Raw genomic sequence first — 22,531 nt, forward strand, 5'->3', positions numbered from 1 at the left:
TTAGCGGCAGGCATAGTATGGATTGGCTGGAAAATATTCAAGCTGGGGAAAGACGGTGTTTATATTACATGCTACTACTAAGAGTACAGCAAGGAGAGTGTAATAACTGGATTTAACGCCATATACATAATCTAGATGTTCAACAGTGGGTGCGCCAGCCGTATAGAAGTCGAGGCAGAGATAGAAAAACAATACCCTGATCCAACGCCACTCATGCTCGGAAGACCGTAAGAAGGAAATGAAAAGCAATAGGTTTCTTTTGGGGGATGGAAGAAAGTTGAGGGACATAGCGTTGCGCCTGGCACTGGGGTTTCTGGGGAACTATTTGAGGATAGCAGGACATTAATGATCAAATTGATGGGACATTAGAGAAAGATTGAGACGATGAGGATATAGAGAAAACGAAGTTGTTGCAACGGCCGGTTAGGTGATGATTCCAGCATCATTCGAAGGAGTTGATCCCGGCTTGATGAGCTCTTCTTCGCCAGCTTCGTCGCTGATGAATTTTCTCTCGCTGACATGTGGCGTCTCTGCCTTTGTGCCGTCTGCACGCCAGACCTTGTCGGTGAAAGCTCCCCGCTGGCCCTCAGTGTGCTTGTACGGACAGGTTCGGTTTAGGCATGGATTGAATCTGCAAGCCGTTTGAAGATGCGTAAACTTGCAGTCCTCGGTCGAACAGTCCGCTCCGTTCCGGCAGAGCGGCATACTCGGATGTTTAAAGGTGCATTTCGGGTTCGTACAGTGAGGAAAGTACCGACAGATCTCCTCAGACTGATGGACTGCCTTTTGGGCGGGCGACGGGTGTCGGGCAACACATTTCCGGTTCTTGCAGGCAGCTCCATATGGGCAATGGTCGCTCACATCGACACTGGCTCCTTCAGGGGCAGCCGGGGATTGATGGGCGTACGGACAATCCTTGTTCGTGCATCTAAGATTGAACCGACAGACCGTGTCTGGACCTGGGGCTTCTCGTGCCGGCTGTTCATCAGTCGGCTTGCTTTCAGCGCCGTCCATGTCGACATCCGCAGCCGTAGTCTGTGGAGACTGGTTGTTTCGTCGGCCGGGGTGGAATTCAGCACGTTCAAATAGCGATCGGCCCTGTGCCTGTTGTGGGGGACCATTCTGAAAGGCTGGATTGATCGCAGGGGCCACGAATCCAGGTATGAGCTGAGACATCATCCGTGCTTGCTCCTCAAACATTGACATCATCTGCATCTGTTGTTGTGGAGTGATGTTCATCATGTTCTGTTGAGCCATGTTCTGCATCTGATTATGATTCATGCCCATTCCCATGTTCATTCCCATGCCCATCCCTATCGGCATATTGTTGCCCATCTGCCTTCCCATCTGGGACCTATGGCTGCCTCGGCCACCTCTGCCACCTCTAGCGTTATCTCGGTGTGAATTTATCCTCTCGGTTCCTTGCTGGTTTCGGACTCGGTGCAGGACGGACTCGCTCGACCGGTCCATCGCGCGGCTAAGCTGACCGAGTATACCTCTACCTCGCCCATTTTGCTTCTGATTCCGCATATTTCTAGGGCCAGTTGGACTATATCCTTTGTTAGTAACCGTCTTCCAAACCTCAATGGGTAGGGTTGGAGCATACACAGACGCATCGGCTCCGAGGCCGACTCCATCATCCATATCCATATCCTGCTGTGGCACAGGCACATCAGCAGGTGTCGCATTCCCAGTTCCTCCATTTGTTTCGTCTAAGAAGGATGGTATCGCCTGTGGGAGTTGCTCCTGAGGCGTCTCCCCTTTCGAGCCGCCATTTAACCGCCTATCCAGCGCTTCAACCTGCTCGAACAACCATTTCGAAAACTCCGCGGCTTCCGTATCTTCTGGTCCAAGGCTGAGTAGGTCATTCGCTAGCTCAGCAGAGATCTGGTCCTGCGTCTTCCCGTTGACAAGCATCAATATCACATACTCCGCGAGCGCAGAATCATCCCCGCCGCCGGTGCTCCAACCAAGCTCGACCAGCTTCGGCTGCACCACTTCATTCAAGGCATCGGCCAGCGGCGTATTCAGCGCAACAGTAACACTCATGGCGATGCAGCTGCTTCAAGAGCTTCGATGGAGGGCGTTTCAAGTGGCAATCTTATAACTATCTCGTCCGAGTAAGTAGATGGGCTTCAAGGGGCCGTAATCTGCTGTCCAAAAATAGCGGATTTCCTCAAATATCGCGGACCAAGTATCTCTCAGCCCGGCAAGACCTCCGTATCACTTCTTCGACGTCGATCTTTGGCTTGTAGATGTTTCGATGTTTTTCTTTCTTTGCGAAATCAAAGAACTTGATGCCAAGGATATGTTTAGTCAGTAAATGCTGATTAATAGAATCACGTGGACAGATGCCCAAATAGGGAGCTTGGACATCTTCAACTTGTATTCCTTTTCTCTTCGATATCCAAGGAAAAAATCAGCAGGAGAACGAGATAAAAGGCCGAGATTCCCCTGTCAGATAGCTGGGCTGCTATGGACGATGCTGTGTCTGCCGTGATAAAGTAACGCTAAACCGGGCTTCGCTAGTATTCACTCACTTGGCTCTTGTTTACATACTTGCGGTCTTCCCTGTTGTAACGCTGTGACACCAGATCAAGGCCCGAACTCAGCTCTATTCACTGCTTCGCACACCCCTAAACTCGTTCATTTACCACGCTACACGGCGATATACCCTGCTCATACACGCCGGAGGTCTTAAAACCTCTGTCAAGTCTACTATAGAAAATGTTGTGGATTTGGCTAGCCGGTATCCTTGGCTTGTTTGGCCAAACGCATGCTCTATGGCCCCAGCCCAGTGAATATACGCATGGGAATAAAACCCTTTGGTTGTCTCCATCCGCCCAGTTCACCTATAATCGAGATAATCGGTCTACTGTATATACAAGGACGGGCTATTCAGGAGCTGGCCGGATGTTCAGGAGCTGGTTCGATGTGCTGCAATACCCTCGGGACACCACACAACAAACCCTCGCAAAACCACTACCTAGTGTTGAGCAGTTTGTTGAAGATGCTATAAGACGTACCAAGGACGCTATTTTTGCTAGCAAGTTTGTCCCATGGAAATTTTATCCCCGTCACCAAAAGTTTGAACCTTTAGTAGATGGTCAACATTCCACTATCAAGCAGATTGTTATCAATGAGAGATCCATGAAAAGCCGGAAATGGTTTCCCCGCAACTATGTTAATGGAGATGAAAGCTACCAGATTAGGATTTCTGAGGATGGGGTAGCTCAGATCTCCTCGACATCCCCTATTGGCACTATTCGTGCCCTTCAAACATTCCAGCAGCTGTTCTATCCCCACACTAGTTTAGTGCCTTACACCCCCTTTGCTCCAATTTCCATCTCGGATTTCCCCAAATGGCAACATCGTGGACTGAATCTTGACATATCCAGAAACGTATTTCGACCTGAAGAGGTAAAACGTACTATTGATGCAATGGCAACCGTAAAGCTAAACCGGCTTCATATCCACGCTGCCGACTCACAATCCTGGCCGTTAGATATTCCCTCGATCCCGGAACTAGCAGTCCAGGCGTCATACCATCCGAGCCAAATATGGTCTGCTGCTGAATTAGAAACGGTGCAACTATACGGACTAGAACGCGGGGTCTCAGTATTCCTCGAGATTGATTTGCCTGGCCATACTGCCGCCGTCGGACATGCATTCCCTGATTTAGTTGCAGCCTTTCATAAGGATGACTGGGAGACATATGCCGCAGAACCTCCAAGCGGCCAAGTTAAACTGAATTCCTCTGCCGTACATCAATTCCTTGATCGGCTCCTGGCAGATATACTCCCTCGTGTCTCCCCGCTAACAGAATACTTTCATACTGGAGGAGATGAATTCAACCTCAACACCTACCTTTTGGAGCTTAACCTAGGTTCGAACGATCGACGAGTCCTAACTCCCCTCCTCAAGAAAATGGTCACGCGCATCCATAACTCACTTCGAAGTTCTGGGCTATCCCCAATTGTATGGGAAGAGCTAATCCTTGACTGGGATCTCAACCTGCCTTCTCAGAAAACAGACGGTGAAACTGGCGGAGTCATCGTACAAGCATGGCGTAACTCATCGGCAGTGAAACATGCCCTCCAAAAAGGGTATCGGACAATATTTGGGTCTGGAGACGCTTGGTACCTTGACTGTGGGGTAGGGACTTTCCTAAATCCTCGCCCAGGCTCCAAACTTGTCCAAGATCCGTATCTTGACTGGTGTTCACCTACAAAGAACTGGAAGCATATGTACGTATATAACCCTCTACAGGATATACCAGCTGAATTACAGCATCTTCTTATTGGAGGCGAAACGCATATGTGGTCGGAGCTGGTTGATCCAGTCAACATGGACCAGATGATCTGGCCTCGCGCGGCCGCAGCCGCAGAAGTCCTTTGGACAGGGCCGAGATCGCCGGAGAACATTAAGGATGCATCGTATCGATTGGCGGAATGGAGAGAGCGAGCAGTGATTGAGGTAGGTATCCGTGCTGCTATGGTCCAAATGACATATTGTCTCATGCGGGAAAGCGGGTGTGAGCTTTAAATAACTCCAGAGTACTTGAAATCAACCTACAGTGGCAACCTTTTTCAAATGGAAAAAGGCAACATGGGACATATAGTCAAATCATCACCAGCTAACTACTCCGTATATCGCGGAGCTCAACGGAAACTTCAGGGCCTTTAACGAGCTAAACCTCTCCCGGCTCTGGTTATGGCCTGGGAAAGTCGGCATGTTTTGTCGTGACATGCGGGCTCAGCGTTATTCCGTATCCCCGAAAGAAGGCAACAGCGAAGAAACACCCTTGATCCCGCCACACAAAGCTGAATACGAGCACTGAAGATCCGTTACATAAATTGTGAACGACACACGGGGTCTTTCACATGCAACAACCGACACAACGAAGAAAACGTTTCATACACCGATATGTGTCATGGCCTCCGGAAGAACTCGAATCAGCGCTCACACTGCTCTTGCTAGCTTTGCTTTATCCTAGCGGTCTTATTCTTTCGATTCTTTGTAATGGGAAGTCTGGAACTACGATACATATGGATTGGCCAGGCTGATGATTTCATTATGTCAGCCAATCAACATTCGGTCCATCATGTCAACGTTTCCAGATCTGGAAACGTTTCCACACTTGAGTCCGCAAAAGCTGGCACATATGTCGTATTCGTATTTAATACCAAGGAAAAGCATGTCCCTGAGGGTATGCCGTTTCATCTCCCTCATGCCAACAGATTATTGCCCACACAAGCTTGTCCCTCGGTTCAGCGGCATTCCGGAGAGTTAATTTGGCCGTTCTAGGCTCGACCCAACCCAAAGGATGCAGTTTCATGTTTGATCCGGGGGAGTTTTTATAATGCACCCCGCTCCTATATTCCCATTCGATTCAACGTCATTTTGATAGTACTTCTACATGGGCCCGTTCTGGACATTGTTGTTGAAACCCTGGTCGTCTCTTGTTTTGTTCTATAAGATACGGTCAATTATCAACTTGCAGTCTTCCGATTCGCAGGCAGGGTGATCAAGCCTACTGTACAGCCGTCAGATGATGGGGTAAGGGAGCAACGCTTTTAAAGAACCTATTCAACATGATTGAAGAAATTGCCCAAAAATTTTCTGTCAGCGGTGGAATTTTGTGGTCGATTGTTGCTCTAATACTTTTCTACGTGGGTTATGATTTATATACAGACTACCAAGTCTCCAGGCTAGGAGCATTTGCTCCTCGAGTCAAGTCTTACATGCCATTAAGTAAGAGTTTACCCCCCATGTCCTGAGATAAAATCGTTATTCTAACATGTTGTGCCTGATTAAGGTGCCGACTTTATTCTGAGAGGTTTCAAGGCTGCGAAAAACCAGAAAGATCTCGAATTTTTTACCTCCATTTTTGAAACCACTCCTTCACAATGGGGCGGTCCTATTTCGACGGCTACGCTAAAAGTTCGTCCCTATGCACGAAACATCTTCACCGCCGATCCAGAGAATATCAAGGCTGTTCTGACCAGTCAGTTCAGTGACTATGGAAAGGGCTGGCGTTTTCATAGAGAATGGAAAGATTTTTTGGGAGACAGCATTTTCGCAACCGATGGGGAGCTTTGGTCACGATCCAGACACTTGATTCGACCGATGTTTGCAAAAGAGAGATTTGTCGACACGGAGATCTTTGAAAAGCACATTGAAAAGTTGATCCCCCGTCTTACTAATAATGAAAGTGGCGGCAGAATTGTCGATATCGGGCCATTATTTTTCAGATTCACCCTAGACGCTGCAACTGACTACCTGCTTGGAAAGAGTGTCGACAGCCTTGACGATCCTAAGACTGAGTTTGCCGAATCCTTCCAATATGTTCTACATAAGCAGTCTATCCTCTTCAGAGCTGGGTATGTATCCTGCACCATTATCACTCCGGGATGAAAGTACGAGTATTAAGACCAGTATAGGCCCCTACGAAAGTTCATTTCAGAACGAGAATTCAAGGCCAATATCCGGAAGATGAACAACTTTATTCAACAATTCATCGACCAGGTGCTAGCCCTAACTCCCGAAGAACTAGATAAAAAGCTATCCAAGCAAGATACCTTCCTCCATGCACTCGCTAGGTTCACCCGCGACCCTGTTGTGCTTCGTGACCAACTTGTAGCAATTCTTCTTGCTGGCCGTGACACTACTGCAGCCACCCTTGCCTTTGCCATGTTTGAGCTCTCTCGCCATCCGGAGACAGTCAAGAAAGCGCGAGCAGAGATCTTTGCAACATGCGGTACCAACAAGCCGACATATGCAGACCTGAAAGCCATGAAATATGTCAATGCTGTCATCAACGAGACTATGCGCTTATATCCTGTCGTACCCTTTAATGTCCGCCATGCCGTTGTCGACACCACTCTTCCCCGTGGTGGCGGCCCCGATGGGAAATCTCCAATTGGTGTCCCTGCTGATACCCGAATTCTGTACTCAACAATGGCCATGCAACGACGACGTGACCTTTACGATCCTCCACCATCGGCGTCCTCATCACCAAATGAAAAGGCTAAGCCTTGGTACGACCCTCTTGAGTTCCACGCTGAACGTTGGACTTCCGGTTGGCAACCCAAGCCGTGGCATTTTATTCCCTTCAATGGAGGACCAAGAATTTGCTTAGGCCAACAATTTGCTACCATTGAAATGGGATACACTATCACCCGCATTTTGCAGCACTTTTCTGAGGTGACTGGAATCGGCTGTCCTCCACCAGGGACTGATCCCGCTCTCAGAACTGACGTGACTCTCTCCCCAGGCGAGGAATTTAATTGTGTCTTTGGCCGTGAGGGCACTGTCTAAGAAACAATTATTATCCCAGTTCTAATGACGTCTATGCTTTCCCTGACATATAATTTATTTTTTCTTCGTTTTTACTTTTCTGTTTTGATTGACACTTATGTTTCTGGCCACTCCTTGCGTCGAGCTGGGCTGGCATAGAAATCAGCCCCTCGCCAATTATAACATGTATATACGTCAATACCGACCCAAATGAATCCACAGGATAAATACCTTATCATTCCCTCTTCTCTCACCCGCCTTCAAATGGTCGGTTTGGGCAGCCCATGTGTCGAGTGGAGATGCGCAATAAAAACGAAGAAAACATCTCAAACCCCAGGCGTTCCACAAATGGCACAACCAACAACAAATAGCCAGAAAATGATGGCTGCGCAATATATGTCAGTGAAGATGAACATTGTGCAGCATGATCGCGTTGGCTTTGCGTCAAATTCCTTGTTAAATGTTCTTGAGGAGCTCTGGAACAGGTCGGCAGGTGCATGAAACGGCATAGCTGACCTGGAGCTATAGTTCCATTGTTTGTTGCCTAGTCCTTCTGCCCCTGATAGGGTGGCGCCCTTGATTCATGTCGTGCAATTATGGAAGACAAAGAGCTGAAGATCATATGTTCATTCATATGTAACACGATACAGTATCCAGGCGATATTCGCGCATTATCTGTAATGTGTCAATGCCTCTTCTTTCTTCTACGGCCTTCCCACCGAGGATGCGGGCTACATATGGGGCGTATATTTCAAAAGATGTCCGGGTATATATACCAGCGGTATCTAATACCCAAAGTAGGGCCTCTGTTCAAATTTCCCTATTCAATCATCCAGATCTTCTGTACAGACAAACTCCTACTTTCAATATGGCAATTATCACCTCTGTTGGCAGGATTGCCATTCTGACTCTTTTGGCCTTCGGGAAGATCACCCAGGCGAGTCCAGTCCCCTTCGAAATAAGGGGAGATGTCATTATCTCCATACCCAGCGGCAGCCACTCTCTTTCAAGCAGATCCAATACCAACATTGTGTCTGGTGCCCCAGAAACGAAAGCGCCTATTAAAGTGAACAATCCCGATAGGGTAGACCGAGTACCACAGTTACATCATAATAGGGTGCCTCCCGTTACCGAGCGCCGTGCTATTATACCTGATCCCATGTGGTTATCGTTCGAAAAGGCAGTCAACAGGATTAGGGGCTATATAGGCGCTAGACCTGCCCGAGAACAAGGGGACCCAACCGCAGTAAAAGTTGGAAAGCTGCATGGAAAGCCACATGGAAAACGTGGGGATAAAACAACACATAGAACTTCAACACCAGGAATGCCTCAGGTGTCGGTTGACCACATTACTCCTATTCCTGGTGGTCCCTGGAAGCACAGGGAAGAGGGCAAAGTGAGGGAGCCTGCGAAACACAGAACGGAGGTAGATATTATCTGGTAAAATTGTGAAGGGTAATGCAGGGAGAATATCCAAACGGTCTCTCGAACTTGGATATAACGGTTTTAATTCTTATCGGGAATCAAGTACTAAGGTGTGGCCATAGGAACTTATGGATTATAGTTAAGATCTCAAAGTAAGAATAAAATGAACATGGATAATCTTTTATTGCAAGCAACCATTTATTTTACTGTTTGGCAAGCCACTATTATAGAGAGACTACGCTGGCGCTCAAAACTCCGCCTTCTTTCACAAGGTCCTTTACCACACATTCGTCCACTGCCCTATCGACACCTAGAATCATTAGTGCCTCGTCTACAGAATTGGTTTCTTTCTGTGGTTTCCCCTTTGAAATAGGAGCAACGCTCATAAAATTGATGTTAACCCCATTTCTCCCTACGATGCTGCCAACTACTCCGATCTTACCGGGAGAATCAAAGTTATGACATATAAGAAGATTTCCTTCAGGGACGAAGGATGTGGCAAACCGATCAATGCGCGATATCAAGGGCTGAGTGCCAGAGCATGTCCCAGAAATGATATAGTCAAGTTGACTGTTGGGTCCTGAATCATCTCCATTCATCGTCGGTGCCCTGGCAACTAGGGTTATTAGGGAGGAATAGGAATGTGACGGGCTGTCCCTTGAGCGTTGCTCGTTGACTATTATCCCTCGTTCTCGAGCAACGAGCTCGGCATTGACAATATTCACGTTCAAGTCTTTGCTGATCGGGGACATAAGCCCCTTGATAAGAGCAGCAAAAAGGGGCTTTGTATTGTTGAGCTCTGAGACCTCGCCTTCATATATAAAGTCAAAGGTGTTCCGGTTCGAGAGAGGGCTGTTTGCTGATCCATAATGCTGGGTATAAATGCTTCCAATTTTCTCGACAAGATGAACAAACGGCTGGAGCTTTTTGAATTCCTCCGGCAGGATAAGGGGTGTGTTTACTGCGCTCCGCGGAAGGGAACCACCCAATATCTGAAGCACCTGCTCGCACACGTCAATTGAAACGTTCTCCTGCGCTTCAACAGTAGAGGCTCCTAGATGAGGAGTTGGAATCACACGAGGATGAGCAATGAGCTGTGCTGAGGCTGACCCGGATGTAGGCGGCTCTGTTGCAAAAACATCAAGTGCTGCTCCAGCTATGTGCCCTGTCTCAAGAGCATTCAGAAGGGCTGGTTCATCTATTGTACCTCCTCGAGCCACATTTAAGATGCGGGAGCCCGGTTTCATTTGAGCCAATTCAGCAGTTGAAATCATGCCCTTGGTAGATGCAATCAGGGGGGTATGGATGGTCAAGAAGTCGACAGTAGGGAGCAGCTCGGTGAGAGACCGCATCAAGGTAACAGAAGCAGATGCAGCCACTGCTGAAGAGGCATATGGGTCAACAGCATTGACTTTCATACCCAACCCCTTCGCCAGACGAGCCACGATCAAGCCAACTGTTAAAGATTATATTAGAATGGCCCTCCTATCATCTCAATCCCAGCCTTGATGTCACATACCTTTTCCTAGTCCGATGATTCCCAAGGTCTTGCCCTTAACTTCCACGCCAACGAGCCGACTCCTCTCCCACTTGTTGCTCTTCAGACTCGAACATGCATCAGGTATATTCCTAGCCATACACATCAACAGTGCAATGGTATGTTCCGCCGCAGCAACGTTGTTGCCGGAGGGCGAGTTGACGACGATTATGCCCTGTTTAGTTGCGGCATCAACATCTTCAGGGGTAGATTAGTTAGTTAACTAGCAACTGTGCTCTAGAGAAGAAGCAGTTTCTTACCAATGTTGTCGACGCCTACGCCGGCTCGGGCAACAACCTTAAGCTTTGTTGCCGCTTGAAGAAGAGAGGCTGTCACTTGCGTCCCTGACCGTACGAGGAGAGCTTCATACTCCGGAATGATCTTCAAGAGTTCGTCTGCCGTAAGCCCCTGACGCTCGTCGACCTCTACGCTCGACCGTAGGAGTGCGAGGCCGTCCGGGGATAGCTTCTCCGGCACGAGGACTTTAGAACGAGGTGTCATACCGTTGGTTAGATGGGAGGCAGTTAACTATATTAACCCGGCCACTAGTCAATATAACTTCAACTTTTCAACACTTCAGTTGGTAAGGGGTTTAGAATTTTGGGGATATGGGACTTATAATATGTAGAAAAAGATGAGCATGCTCAGAAAGGCCAAGGGCCCTCTTCATCATGGCAAAACATGCCTTTATATAGTTAGAGAGGTATGCTAGGAGGATAAGCCATTAGCAGAGGACAGCTGAATACCACCTTCGCGGGCGTCATACTTCACCAAAAGTCAACCTTCGTGGCAAGCAAGGCTCTTGTCCCACACGCCAGGGAGGCATTTTTGCGCCAGAAGCCAATTAACTGTCGGCTATATCGTCTGCAAAGCCAATGACAGGCCGGTACAATCCGCTGAAGAAGAAGAGGCGTACACGGAACTTGGTAACAACGGGTTAATGTTCTGCGAGGGTCCTCAAGGTAGACATGGAGATGGAGTCTGCTCAGGGGCTCCGGTAGTTATAGTAACTAGTTAGTAGTTAAGTCCTTGGGTTGGCGCATGATATCTGCCTTTCCAAGGTAGATAGCTAGCTATAGATCTGGGCAGACTGCATGGGCTGCATGCATATTTCTCCATTAGCATTTGTAAAGACGATGTCACTGGCAGGAAAGCTAAAGCCGTGAAAGGAGTTTGTACCTCAGTGGAGCTGTCTGTGAAGAGTTCGTATTGATGTAATAGTTAATATGGCAACTCGCAAGGTTGCTCTAGGCATGCGGGTGGTTATGACAGGAATTTACTCGTGAACTGCAAGCAGGAGTGCAGGAGTAGTTATTGTATTGAAGAGGCCGTTGAGTACTAGTGATTGTAATTCATGCCGTAGTCATAACATTCATCATACGGGGGGGTGGGCATAGAGCTGTCGCTTATCTACTTGGTCATACGTAAATAGCTAAGGGGCGAGGGAGATACAAGTCCTAGTACTCCATAGACTCTTCAAACAGCTTCCGCAGCTGTTCTCGCTCCTGCTCGAGTTCTTTGCTAAGGTTGGGAGCAAGGTTGAGCACTCTTTGCTGTGGAATCGTACCCTCGATCAACATATCTAGATGTGAGTTGTCGAATCCAAGGGCCTTCAGGCCCCTGGGCTGGTCACCCAGGCCAATCAAGAACTCTGCAATAGCTTCACTCAGAACCTCTCCGGCACTCTCCCGCTTAACGTTGGAGATGTCGACGCCAAAGATCTCCGCAGCTGCCAAGTGGCGGTCGGGGTTGCTGGCTGCAGTGAATCGGAAGACAGCCGGGGCAGTGACGGCGACGGAAACGCCATGGGGGATGATGTCGTGCTCCACCTCGTACCCCTTGTGCTTGTACCCAGGGTTCTGACCTGATACCGGGTAACTCATACCATGGCACAAGTGGACGCCAGCGTTACCGAAGCCCACGCCAGCAAGCGTTGCAGCGAGTAGCATCTGGCTCTGGGCTTCGTGGTCTTCGGGGTCCTTGACTGCTCGCGGGAGGTATTTGACTGTGCTGCGAAGTGATTGGAGTGAGAATATGTCGGAGATGGGGTTGGCTCCTTGGTAGGCTGGCCGGTTGATAGGGTTGGTCGGCCGTGGAGTGCGCTCGTTATATGGGATCGCGGTCCAGGACTCGAGCGAGTGACAGAGCACGTCGAGGCCGGAGGAAGCGTGTACGGCCGGCGGCATGGTTCGAGTGTTGAGGGGGTCACAGATGCCGAGTGTTGGCTTCATGTTACGGTGTGCTACTCCAGTTTTGGCCTTCTTGTCCGTGAGGTCGAAGATGGCTGTGCCAGTGGTTTCTGCTCCAGTTCCCGCGGTGGTTGGGATGGCGATGAGCGGCCTCAGGGGCTTTGCGATAGGCAGTCCCTTGCCCAATGGTGCATTCACAAAATCCATGAAGTCAGCCTCTGGGTAGACACAGTAGAGGTTCATCAGCTTGCAGGTGTCGATGACCGATCCTCCGCCTAAGTGCATGTCAGCTACGGGATGTCTACCACTAATTCAGCCTGCATATCTCACCAACAGCAAGGAAAGCGTCTGGGTTATACGGTTTGGCAAAGGCAATGGCATCTTTAATACTGTAGAAGGTCAGTAACCGGAATATATATGTGCACGGAAGAGGAAACACACGAATAGTCCTTTGGCTCAACCCTGACTCGATCATAGACAGTGAACTCGATTCCCTCCCTGCTGAGGCCCTCAATGGCCTGCTTCATGGCATCCAGCTTGGCCACATTCTTATCCGTGACGACACAGACTCTCTTCGCACCTAGGTTCTTGCAGTCCATGCCGACCTCTTTTGTGGCTCCAGGGCCAAACCGGATGCTAGAGGCCGCCATCTCGAACGCGTACTCCTTCTGCTGCGAGGCATCGATAGGCGAGGCAAAGTTCCGGACATGTTTAGCTACAGCGGAGATCTGACTGGGTTGCTGGTGGTGATGGTGATGGGACGGGTTCGAGTGGCATGGACAGCTTGGAGGATGGGTGTACTGCACGGTGCGCAGAAGGTTGAATGCCCTGGTGGCTGCCGACGGAGCGATCCTGATCGCTGGGAGGACCATCCTGGCTGCAGTCACGGCGTGCACACGACGTATACACAGAGGGAGGCGTCGGCGGACGGCGGGCGGCGGAGTGTGTGTTTTCGAGCGGCGTTGTCGAGCAAAGCGCCGGGCGGAGAGCCGAGGGGCGGAGAGGAGAGCCGAGGTTGTTCTAGGCGGAGTTTTCCGCGGCGGAGAGGAAGCGGTTCTCCTTAATTATTTTCTTTCTGGCCAGCGATTTCCTCGTTTTGCAGCAATGATTCGCAGTCTGAGTCGATATCAGTGGAATGACAGGCGGACGAGTCACTGCGGGATGTTTCACGGAGAGTCTTGAGGACCAGACAGCCTGGCCTGGGGCTGCATACTTATCTAGCCGGCCGGCTGAGGCTGACTCGCTAACAAGCTAACTCCTTCGCTAGCTAGTAAGCTAACTAACAAGCTGCCAGCGAGGCAGGATACGACGGACATTCGATAGCTGGTAGCCTTGAAGAGACATGGAAATACATGACAAGCAGTCGAGAGCGAAGCTGCTGGACGGTAGTTACCACTTTTCATGCATTACTTTTGGGCATACAAGCCGTAACTAACTAACTAATAGTTATAACTAGCCAGTGAGCCAGTAGATGTCACGGCTGGCCAGGGGTACTTCCACCTGCATATAAGCTCACATACAAAGCAAAGTACCGTCTCTGTCAGGTGATAATACGAGCTAGATGCCTGCCCAAAGGGCACCAAGTATGAAAGCTCTCCGTCTTTTTTTACAACGTGAACAGGTGCTGATATCTCGAGCACCAGGCGAAGATGAAGTCTCTCTTCGCACGAAGCAGACACCCTCCGGTGCCCCGGCAGCAGCAGCAAGGGTCTGAACAGGAGTCCCAGGAGCAGAACCCACCCAGCTATCCCCCCCAGTCAGTTGAAGCGTATCATGCTCCTCCTCCCCCGTACTCCGAGACGGTAGAGACGCCTTCAAGCGGGTCAGGGGCGGCTGTCGTAGAGACTATCAACACCGATACCACGGCGTCAGACAGCCAGACGACAGCAGGATCCGCGAGCAAGAGCCACAGAAAGCTGGCAGATGACGAGGCGGCTCTGCATCTGGCCGTCAAGAACAACCATGTCGGCGTCGTGAAGGCCCTGATCAAGGCTGGTGTTGATGTCAGTTGCGCAGATTCAAGCGGATGGACTCCTCTGCAGAAGGCTGTATCCCATAACCAGGAGAAGTCCGTGGAGGCCGTGAACGCCCTGCTGGTGGCTGGCGCAAACGTCCTCGCGGCAAACGACGAAGGCATGACAGCCCTGGGGGTAGCGGCGTCCAAGAACCTGCAAGGGATATCGGACATCCTGCTCAAGGCCGGCGCTGAAATCAACCCGTCGGACCCCAAGGCCGTCCCCTGGGCCCCCTATCTCCTGGCCGCATGGAGTGGACACCTCGAGCTGATGAAGTTCTACCTGAACTGGGGTGCGGATGCCCACGCCGTCAACGACGGGGGCTGGAATGCACTGCATATTGCTGCCAGACAGAACCACTTCCCTGTCCTGCGCTTCGTGCTTTCGACCGAGAAGCCTCTCAGCATTAAATCCGTCATCAATGATAAACGGACGGCGCTGCATATTGCGGCAAAGTACAATAATCTCGAGGTTGCACGGTTCCTTATCAACTCGGGAATCTCGATCTATGCTAGGAGCGAGGCAGGATACACCGCTCTACATGCCGCTGCAAAGGAAGGGAACGACGAGATAGTCCTACTCCTCATCGAGAGTGGTTCAGATGTTAATGCCAAAGCGGACGATGATTGGACTCCCCTGGCACTGGCTGCGTATCACGACAAGGAGTCGACTGTCCGGTTGCTCGTCGAGAAGGGGAAAGCTGGTATCGAGATAAAAAACTCCAGCGGCTGGACTCCCTTGCTGCTGGCCGCCAGATGGGGCCAAGATGGGATTGTCAAATATCTCATCGGATGTGGTGCAAATCCAAGAGTTGTTTCAGTCCTGAACAGGACGGCATTGCATATGGCTGCGCTTCACCAGCATGAAGAGATCGCCAGGATGCTGGTCGGGCTGGATATAGATGTGAATGCTGCGGACGAGGATGGCTGGATGCCTTTGCATATGGCTTCCAGGAACGGGGCAGAGACCATTGTCAGCCTCCTGCTGGAGAGCGGCGCTGATCCCCATGCCGAGTTCAAGCCTGGCGGAGTCAGCTCATCCCCTCTGCAGCTTGCGGCCGAAGAAGGCCACGATAAGGTGGTTGAGATGATACTCCAGGCGCAGAAGAGGATGCCTAAGAGGGTGTCGAAGAAGTAGTCATTTTTATCAAATTTGTTTTTACCTATCGGCGGTTATTTTTACGGCACAATGAAGAGCGCGGAGTTTGAAGAGAGTATACGATTTATGAATGATTTACATGTGCAGCAGCGTTCAGTAGTTATACTATGAATTAGTTAATGATAGAATAGTAATATTGTCGTTAGTTACCCCGAAGTCAATCAAGACTATACCATCTTCTTCTCCACGTTATACCCAGACACCTCAAGCTCAACCTTATTTGTCCTCGGATAAGTAACCTCCAGGACCAGTCTCTCGTGTGGCCACAAAGTCACATAGTTGTCTTCCCAGAACACAGGCGTTACCTCGTCACCAGTTGCCTTATCTAGGAGACTAAGCCGTATGAAGAAAGCTGGATGACTGGATCGATTCTGCAGAGTGACGCGGAGCTTTTTTCGACCATGGATGCTAACGTCGACGTTGACATTCGCCTTGCGTAGCTTGCTTAATGATTTCAGATCAGCGTACTTAGTAACTGGCGTGTGGTACCAGGTAGAATTGCCCCAATCAAGCACGTCTTCTTTTTGCGGAAGCCAGTAAACGTTTCGGCTTAGTGCTTTGCCTGTATTGTCTTTAAGAAGCAAACGAAGAAAGGCAACGTCCTTGACCTTATCTAAGCCAGAAATGTTGGAAAGCTTCTGAGACCTGAGTGGTATAGTATTTGCCTTCGTAATGCTGTGACCCATCGACTTACCGTCGATATCAATGAGATCCGCAGTAACGCTACGAGCACCGCTTCGGGAAAGAGAATGATTTATCAGGTAGACAACCTTTTCCCGATAGTCAAACACAGCATGCTCAATGCGTGCTCCTGTCTTGGTTCCAAAGTAGCTAGCCATAGGTTTCAAATAATAATCAAAGAGAGCCCAGTGTAGATTTGGCCAGGCGGGGTTCAACATCCAGTAGATTCTATGATACATTAGCGAAACGCCATTCATATTCGAGCAAGAGGATACTTACAGGCCAGATGTTGGATTACTATTACTCTTGTATGCCACGTACGCCTCATACTCACTACGAGTTGCCTCATAGTCCATAAGCTGAGCTTTCAAGGAATAGTCCTCCAGGCTCTTTGGCTCGCCATATCGAGCGTAAAGGGCCTTATTGTAAATTCCGCGGTCACGGAACTGAGACACCCCAGCAGACATGTGATAAAGAATCTTATTCGGTTGGGTCCATAGATCATTCATGTCCTCCGCGGAGAGGAACTTTTTCAAGCTACGAATCTCAGGTGTACCTACACCAGACCCGAGCTCTGAACCAAACCCACCAGCCCCTGCAGCACCAAGTTTGTCACCATACCAATATGACGGAGGCACCCAGTCATATGGACCGTCCATCTTCATACCAGAGGGGCCTAGAAGCTTGGGAAAACCTCGCTTTGCAGCTGAAGAGATTACGGCGGCATTCCAGTCCATACGCTTGAGGGCGTCAGCATAGATCTTGGTGGCTCGGTCATTCGGCCAATAGTCTGATCCAACTAGGAAAGCAAGTACGCTAGGATGAGTTTGCATCATCTCGGCCTCATGTAGCATGCTAGAGTTGGCAATTGGATAATCCACCTCAGTCCAAGGTTGTCCAAAGCCTTCAGTGTTGTATGTCCATCCTTCCCAGTGGTCACAACACTCCCAGCCGCTTATGATCATTAGTCCCATTTTATCTGCAATGTCGTAGAGTTCTGGATGTTCTTGTTTGCCCTCAAGACGAACGGTATTCATACCCATGTCCAGAATATATTGGAATATGGCTGTAATTCTTTCAGCGGTAAACCGTAGAAAAATATCGGAAGAATATCCTGCACCCATGACAAAGAACGGGTTGCCGTTAACTTTAAACTCCACGGTATCTTGGTCGTTTACTCTAGATTCAATATGTCTAATGCCAAATCTGCGTCTCTTTGGCCCATCAGACCTGCTCCTACCGATAAAGGCAGATATCTGGGCGGTATAGAGGGGTTGATCACCCCATGAAGCCGGCCACCATATCTTAGGGTTTTTAATAGTGATGCTCATTTCTATTGTTTTCCCTTCACCAGGATTTAGAGTAAAAGGAGCGGAGATTGGTCGCCTTTGACTGTAGGCTCCCTCAATGAATCCTCTGATGCTAGCTGTGACAGTTTGTTTGCCGATATTACGAACATCGGTTTTGACTGTCAGTTTCGCACTGTTTATATTAGCTCCCGGGACAAAATCAGTAGTCACACGAGGACTAGACAGTCGGATAGGGCCACTTTGAGAGAACTCGACGTCGCGCCAGACGCCAGTGCCATTGTCTGGTGGATATGGATTCCAGTCAACGAAGCCTAGAGCCAGATCACGGAGGTAGTTGGTATGGTAAGCCTTGATCAATAGACAGTTTTCACCTCTGCGGACATGCCTGGTAACATCGTACTGGTGACCAGCATAAGAACCAGCCTGAACATCCTTGGAAGCAATTAGCTGGCCGTTCAGGTATATATCTCCCTTAGAAGAGATGCCGTGGGTATGTAAGGTGAAGTATTGTCCACTCATGGGCTGTAACGTGAACTGTTCCCTATACAGCCAGGCAACATCACGGAAGTCAGCATCGGGTAGAGACTTGAAGTTATCCGAAAAGAAGAGATGTGACTCGTTGTAGACATTGTTCTCAAGTAGACCAGCCATCACGGTGCCCCGCGAGCCCACGCGGTACCATGACGAGACGTCAGCTCCAGGCGATGAGAGGAAGGAGAGGTTGCTTGAGACATGGCGTTCAGACTGCAGATGCCATCCCGGGATAATTCCATGCTGACCGGCCGCGGAGACGAGAGGCTGTGAAATCGACAGAGCAGAGACAGCTGAAGCCAGCAGCAGCGCCGAAGTTGCAGCAAGTTGAAGTATAGTCTGCATCTCCAGTCACAGAGATCCCGTAGTAGCAGAACGGTCACAGAAAAGAGATTTGGGAGTGTTTCCTCAACAAACAGCCTACCTGGATATTTCCTGGTAGACAGAACTCGTCACACACTCGTCACACAAGTCTTCGGCTACTACAACAAACACATCCTGCAGCCCCTCGGCAGTCGAGCAAGTCACTGGTAATTTGATGTATGCTCTTTGCTATAGTAACATGGACATGGACAGGGGGAGGCGCATGCCCACTCTGCCAAACATGACGATATGCCACCCTCTGTCGTAACGTCTCTATGGGAGGGACTTCCACGACGGCTGGTTGGCCACCCACCTAGAATGCTTGTCAACCTTGTTTATGATTGTCACTGCATCATTTGGCACGGAGACGCAGCTAGTTAACTAGTTACTTGAAACTGGGTGTAGTTAAGTTCACTAACTAACAGTTCTTTTGTCAGTTGCACTCAAAATCCAGGTGTTGCATTGCATGAAACAGAGAGAATAGGCCTAGAACGCAGTTAATCAGGCGAGTTCAGAATGAGCCAACATATTCTCCCGCTCAACAGATAAGTCTTTTCTCGATCTTCTTCTCGATCTTCTTCTCGATCTTTTCTATCAACTTCATCGTCTTCTTTTCTTCCTTTTCTTCGTCTTTTTCTTCATTTCGACTTCAAGCCCTCAAAATAAGGCCGTATCACGTGAATGGATAAACTCTATGCCGAATTCCGAAGAACTTTAAAAAAATAAATAAAACGAAATTAAATGAAATAAAAGACGTTGAAATGGCATACGTTGATGTCGTTTAGCTATTATAGCTCTACGTGTATGAATATATATTGATAAACTGTTCGGATTGCTTGTCAGTAGCAGCTCTTTTCTGATACAGCTACGGCTTCAAAACGGCATAGCCTACTCTCCGGGATAGAGAGCTGAAAATGGCGCCAGAAGGAGGCAAGCATGGTGGAAGGCCTCAGAAGAAGCTAGTAAGATTATGCCTCTAGTTATATGACACTCTGTCTGGGCGGATAGCTAACTGATTTCGTGTAGAAAGGTCTCCAGCGGTTGCGGTGGTGGTGCGAAGTGTGCCAGAAACAGGCACGCGACGAGAACGGTTTCAAGCAGCACACTCTGAGCGAGAGTCACGTCAGGGCCATGCAGATAGTCGCGGAGAATCCAAAGAAATTCATCGAAGGATACAGCAAGGAATTTCAGCATGACTTCATCCAGCTCCTTCGGACGTCACATGGCGAAAAGCCGATCCACCTAAACCGTTTCTACCAGGAGTACATCTCGGACAAGACGCATGTGCACCTGAACAGCACCAAATGGTCAAGCCTAACGGAGTTTGCCAAATATCTTGCGAGGGAAGGGATATGTCGAGTGGAAGAGAAGGAGGATGGGATTTTTGTGCAGTGGGTTGATAACAGTCCCGAAGCTATTCGTCGACGAGATCTTGTGCAGCGAGCGAACCGTTTGGAAGAGCAGCAGGCATCGGAGGAGAAGGAGATACTGCAGCAGGTCGAAAGAGCCCGCCAGACCACGGCCGTTCCGACTGAGCCCGAGAAACCTGCAGAGCTTGCCAAGGAGAAGTGGACGGATTTTAGCCTCAATTTGAAGTCGTCCAGCAACTCGCCAAAACCAACGATGGCGACAACTGATCAAAGCAAGAAAAGGGAACAGCAGGATTCTGCATCAAAGTCTGCCGATAAACCGGTTAAGAAGCCCAACGTCTTCGGTATGAAGCGAAAACAACCATCCGGAACTAAAACCGCTACGGAACCGCCTAAGAAAATGACTGAGATCGAGAGGATCATGAAGGAAGACATGGAACGCAAAAAACGGCGACTCGTAAAGTGAGCTATGGACGAAGCAATATGATCCTACTCCTTAGTCCGGCCTCATCAGACTCACAGATCGAGAGTCAGAGACTGAAACGATGAGTTCTTCAGGTTCCATCACTGATCACCACATCGCATTATTTTTTAATGTGATTCTACCACCGGTGACTTCAAATCGGGTTGGTGATATCATTGCTCAGGACTATCAACTGGGTAGCCCTGGCTGGAATCTTCAAGAAGACCACATTCTTCGGGGGCCATGAAGTCAGAAGCAGGAATAGCGAGGCCATACATCTTTAATGTGCTTATGGTGAGCTCATTTGTATACTCGTTACACTCCCTTTGCTCGTCCTGGCTTATGCCGACACTTATGGGCTCAGGGAGCAGTTAGCAAGAGTTCGAACTCGATGAAGAATCTCCAAGCATCACTGGCCTTCCGGCGTTGAATCCTTGAATAACGACCATTAGAATGGCACACATCTTGTCTGATGAATAGTCCATCCAACTCTCTATGGCTGGTATCTACACTGGCTATACAGATAACTCCTGATCAGCGCGTAGCTATCAGAGAATTGCTCACTAGACACAAATAAATATTACGCTTCCATAAACAACAAGCCATCGCTTCCATCTTCCTCCCCGTCTTAATGTTCAGCTACATCTACCTCTTTGCCTGCTATTTTCACCTCGATCTACATCCCGAGCTTGTGTGGGCCAAACTTCGGGCGAAAAGTGAAACCCCTCACCAATCTTGCATCATAGATTTATAATCATTATCTCCCGTACTTCAGCTTCAGCTTCAACTTCGACTCTATCAGCTCAACATCAGATATAAACCGCGGGCTGATACGTCTTTGCTATCTGCAGCCTTGTCTTTAGCGCCATCGACGGACGTCTATCGCCGCTTGCTCCCGTAGGTTGGTTAACGGCCCTGATATATACCCCCCATCTATGCCGGCTGGTGCTAACGATGGCGGACAGGAACTTTCTAGCACTGCTGGACACCATCGACAGTCAAGATGACGGATCCATCGAAGTATAAGCTCCATCGTAGGTGCAGAATGTCTTTGGCTGGAGCTGTATAGCTGCTTACCGTCCGCAGATACGATGCTTCGGGTGAAAGACCCGAAGAGGTCTCGTAAGTCTACCAACTAATCGACAAGAAAGCCAGCAACGACGGCTAACGAGCATAACCAGTTGAATTCTACAGTTTCCTCGGCTTGACCCAAGTCAACCGGCTCGACTTCGAGGACGCCAAGTTCTCGCTCTACTTCCTCGCGTACGATAGCCCCAAGGCTCTGAGTGCCGGCAAGCATTGGACCGACAGGAACGGCGTGCTCGAACTGACTCACAACTACGGTACGGAGAACGATGACAACTTCTCTGTCGCGAACGGCAACACGGAGCCGCATCGCGGGTTCGGCCACATCGCCATTTCGGTGGACAACATCGAGCTAGCATGCAAGCGGCTCGAGGACGCTGGGTACCCATTCCAAAAGAAGCTAACAGACGGCCGGATGAAGCATATCGCCTTTGTCAAGGACCCAGACGGGTACTGGGTTGAACTCATCCGCCGCGGGGATGTGGATGAAGCCGTGGCCGAGACGGACCCCCAGTCGTACCGTCTAAACCATACCATGCTGCGGGTCAAGGATAAGGACGTCTCTCTCAAGTTCTATCAGGAGGTGATGGGGATGACGCTGCTGAGGACTTCTGAGGCTCCCGAGGCGGGGTTCAACCTGTACTTCTTGGGGTATCCCGCCTCAAACCCGCCGATGGAGAAGGACGCTCGCAACCCAATTGCCAACTGGGAGGGGTTGCTTGAGTTGACGTGGAACTATGGCACGGAGAAACAGGAGGGCAAGGTGTACCACGATGGCAACAGCGAGCCCCAGGGATTCGGCCACATCTGTAGGTCTCTTGTTTTACTCTCCACCCTCCATCTATCTCTTTCTCTCTCTCTCTCTCCTAATTTTTCTTTTCTTTTTTTTTTTTTCTTGGTGTCAATGTGGAGTCTAACATGAGCAGGTATGGTGATGGACAACCTCGATGCCGCGTGTGCCCGGTTTGAAGAGCTGGGGGTGACGTGGAAGAAGCGTCTGACGGACGGGAGAATGCACAATATCGCCTTTTTGCTGGACCCAGATGGTTACTGGGTGGAAGTAGTCCAAAATGAGGCATTGAAGGGGCAGTAAACCTGTCGTGC

General features: G+C 49.5%; 10 protein-coding genes across 10 annotated transcripts; 6 read left to right on the plus strand and 4 right to left on the minus strand.

Moving 5' to 3' along the window:
• Window positions 1-423: 423 nt before the first annotated feature.
• MGYG_08798 (hypothetical protein) lies at window positions 424-2,049 on the minus strand (the record flags this gene model as incomplete). The annotated part of the gene is made up of 2 exons (XM_003169205.1): window positions 424-1,549; window positions 1,607-2,049. 2 exons carry the CDS (start codon window positions 2,047-2,049, stop codon window positions 424-426), a joined length of 1,569 nt encoding a protein of 522 aa, XP_003169253.1.
• Window positions 2,050-2,727: 678 nt separating this feature from the next.
• MGYG_08799 (beta-hexosaminidase subunit beta) lies at window positions 2,728-4,545 on the plus strand (the record flags this gene model as incomplete). Its single annotated transcript, XM_003169206.1, has 1 exon — window positions 2,728-4,545. One exon carries the CDS (start codon window positions 2,728-2,730, stop codon window positions 4,543-4,545), a length of 1,818 nt encoding a protein of 605 aa, XP_003169254.1.
• A 477-nt stretch (window positions 4,546-5,022) lies between these two features.
• MGYG_09210 (hypothetical protein) lies at window positions 5,023-7,320 on the plus strand (the record flags this gene model as incomplete). The annotated part of the gene is made up of 3 exons (XM_003169207.1): window positions 5,023-5,209; window positions 5,819-6,383; window positions 6,444-7,320. 3 exons carry the CDS (start codon window positions 5,023-5,025, stop codon window positions 7,318-7,320), a joined length of 1,629 nt encoding a protein of 542 aa, XP_003169255.1.
• An 847-nt stretch (window positions 7,321-8,167) lies between these two features.
• MGYG_08802 (hypothetical protein) lies at window positions 8,168-8,743 on the plus strand (the record flags this gene model as incomplete). The annotated part of the gene is made up of 1 exon (XM_003169208.1): window positions 8,168-8,743. One exon carries the CDS (start codon window positions 8,168-8,170, stop codon window positions 8,741-8,743), a length of 576 nt encoding a protein of 191 aa, XP_003169256.1.
• Window positions 8,744-8,948: 205 nt separating this feature from the next.
• MGYG_08803 (D-3-phosphoglycerate dehydrogenase) lies at window positions 8,949-10,762 on the minus strand (the record flags this gene model as incomplete). Its single annotated transcript, XM_003169209.1, has 3 exons — window positions 8,949-10,180; window positions 10,244-10,459; window positions 10,522-10,762. The coding sequence occupies 3 exons, from the start codon at window positions 10,760-10,762 to the stop codon at window positions 8,949-8,951; spliced, it is 1,689 nt and encodes a 562-aa protein (XP_003169257.1).
• A 956-nt stretch (window positions 10,763-11,718) lies between these two features.
• On the minus strand, window positions 11,719-13,322 carry MGYG_08804 (NAD-dependent methanol dehydrogenase; the record flags this gene model as incomplete). Its single annotated transcript, XM_003169210.1, has 3 exons — window positions 11,719-12,725; window positions 12,781-12,839; window positions 12,892-13,322. The coding sequence occupies 3 exons, from the start codon at window positions 13,320-13,322 to the stop codon at window positions 11,719-11,721; spliced, it is 1,497 nt and encodes a 498-aa protein (XP_003169258.1).
• Window positions 13,323-14,099: 777 nt separating this feature from the next.
• Window positions 14,100-15,602, plus strand: MGYG_08805 (ankyrin repeat domain-containing protein 44; the record flags this gene model as incomplete). Its single annotated transcript, XM_003169211.1, has 1 exon — window positions 14,100-15,602. The coding sequence occupies one exon, from the start codon at window positions 14,100-14,102 to the stop codon at window positions 15,600-15,602; it is 1,503 nt and encodes a 500-aa protein (XP_003169259.1).
• A 188-nt stretch (window positions 15,603-15,790) lies between these two features.
• On the minus strand, window positions 15,791-18,490 carry MGYG_08806 (exo-beta-D-glucosaminidase; the record flags this gene model as incomplete). Its single annotated transcript, XM_003169212.1, has 2 exons — window positions 15,791-16,532; window positions 16,584-18,490. The coding sequence occupies 2 exons, from the start codon at window positions 18,488-18,490 to the stop codon at window positions 15,791-15,793; spliced, it is 2,649 nt and encodes an 882-aa protein (XP_003169260.1).
• A 932-nt stretch (window positions 18,491-19,422) lies between these two features.
• On the plus strand, window positions 19,423-20,344 carry MGYG_08807 (zinc finger protein RTS2; the record flags this gene model as incomplete). The annotated part of the gene is made up of 2 exons (XM_003169213.1): window positions 19,423-19,470; window positions 19,535-20,344. The coding sequence occupies 2 exons, from the start codon at window positions 19,423-19,425 to the stop codon at window positions 20,342-20,344; spliced, it is 858 nt and encodes a 285-aa protein (XP_003169261.1).
• Window positions 20,345-21,344: 1,000 nt separating this feature from the next.
• Window positions 21,345-22,520, plus strand: MGYG_08808 (lactoylglutathione lyase; the record flags this gene model as incomplete). Its single annotated transcript, XM_003169214.1, has 4 exons — window positions 21,345-21,375; window positions 21,428-21,463; window positions 21,523-22,236; window positions 22,354-22,520. 4 exons carry the CDS (start codon window positions 21,345-21,347, stop codon window positions 22,518-22,520), a joined length of 948 nt encoding a protein of 315 aa, XP_003169262.1.
• Window positions 22,521-22,531: the final 11 nt, after the last annotated feature.

This window comes from Nannizzia gypsea, genomic scaffold, assembly GCF_000150975.2.
Source record: "Nannizzia gypsea CBS 118893 supercont1.10 genomic scaffold, whole genome shotgun sequence".
Taxonomy (NCBI): domain Eukaryota; kingdom Fungi; phylum Ascomycota; class Eurotiomycetes; order Onygenales; family Arthrodermataceae; genus Nannizzia; species Nannizzia gypsea.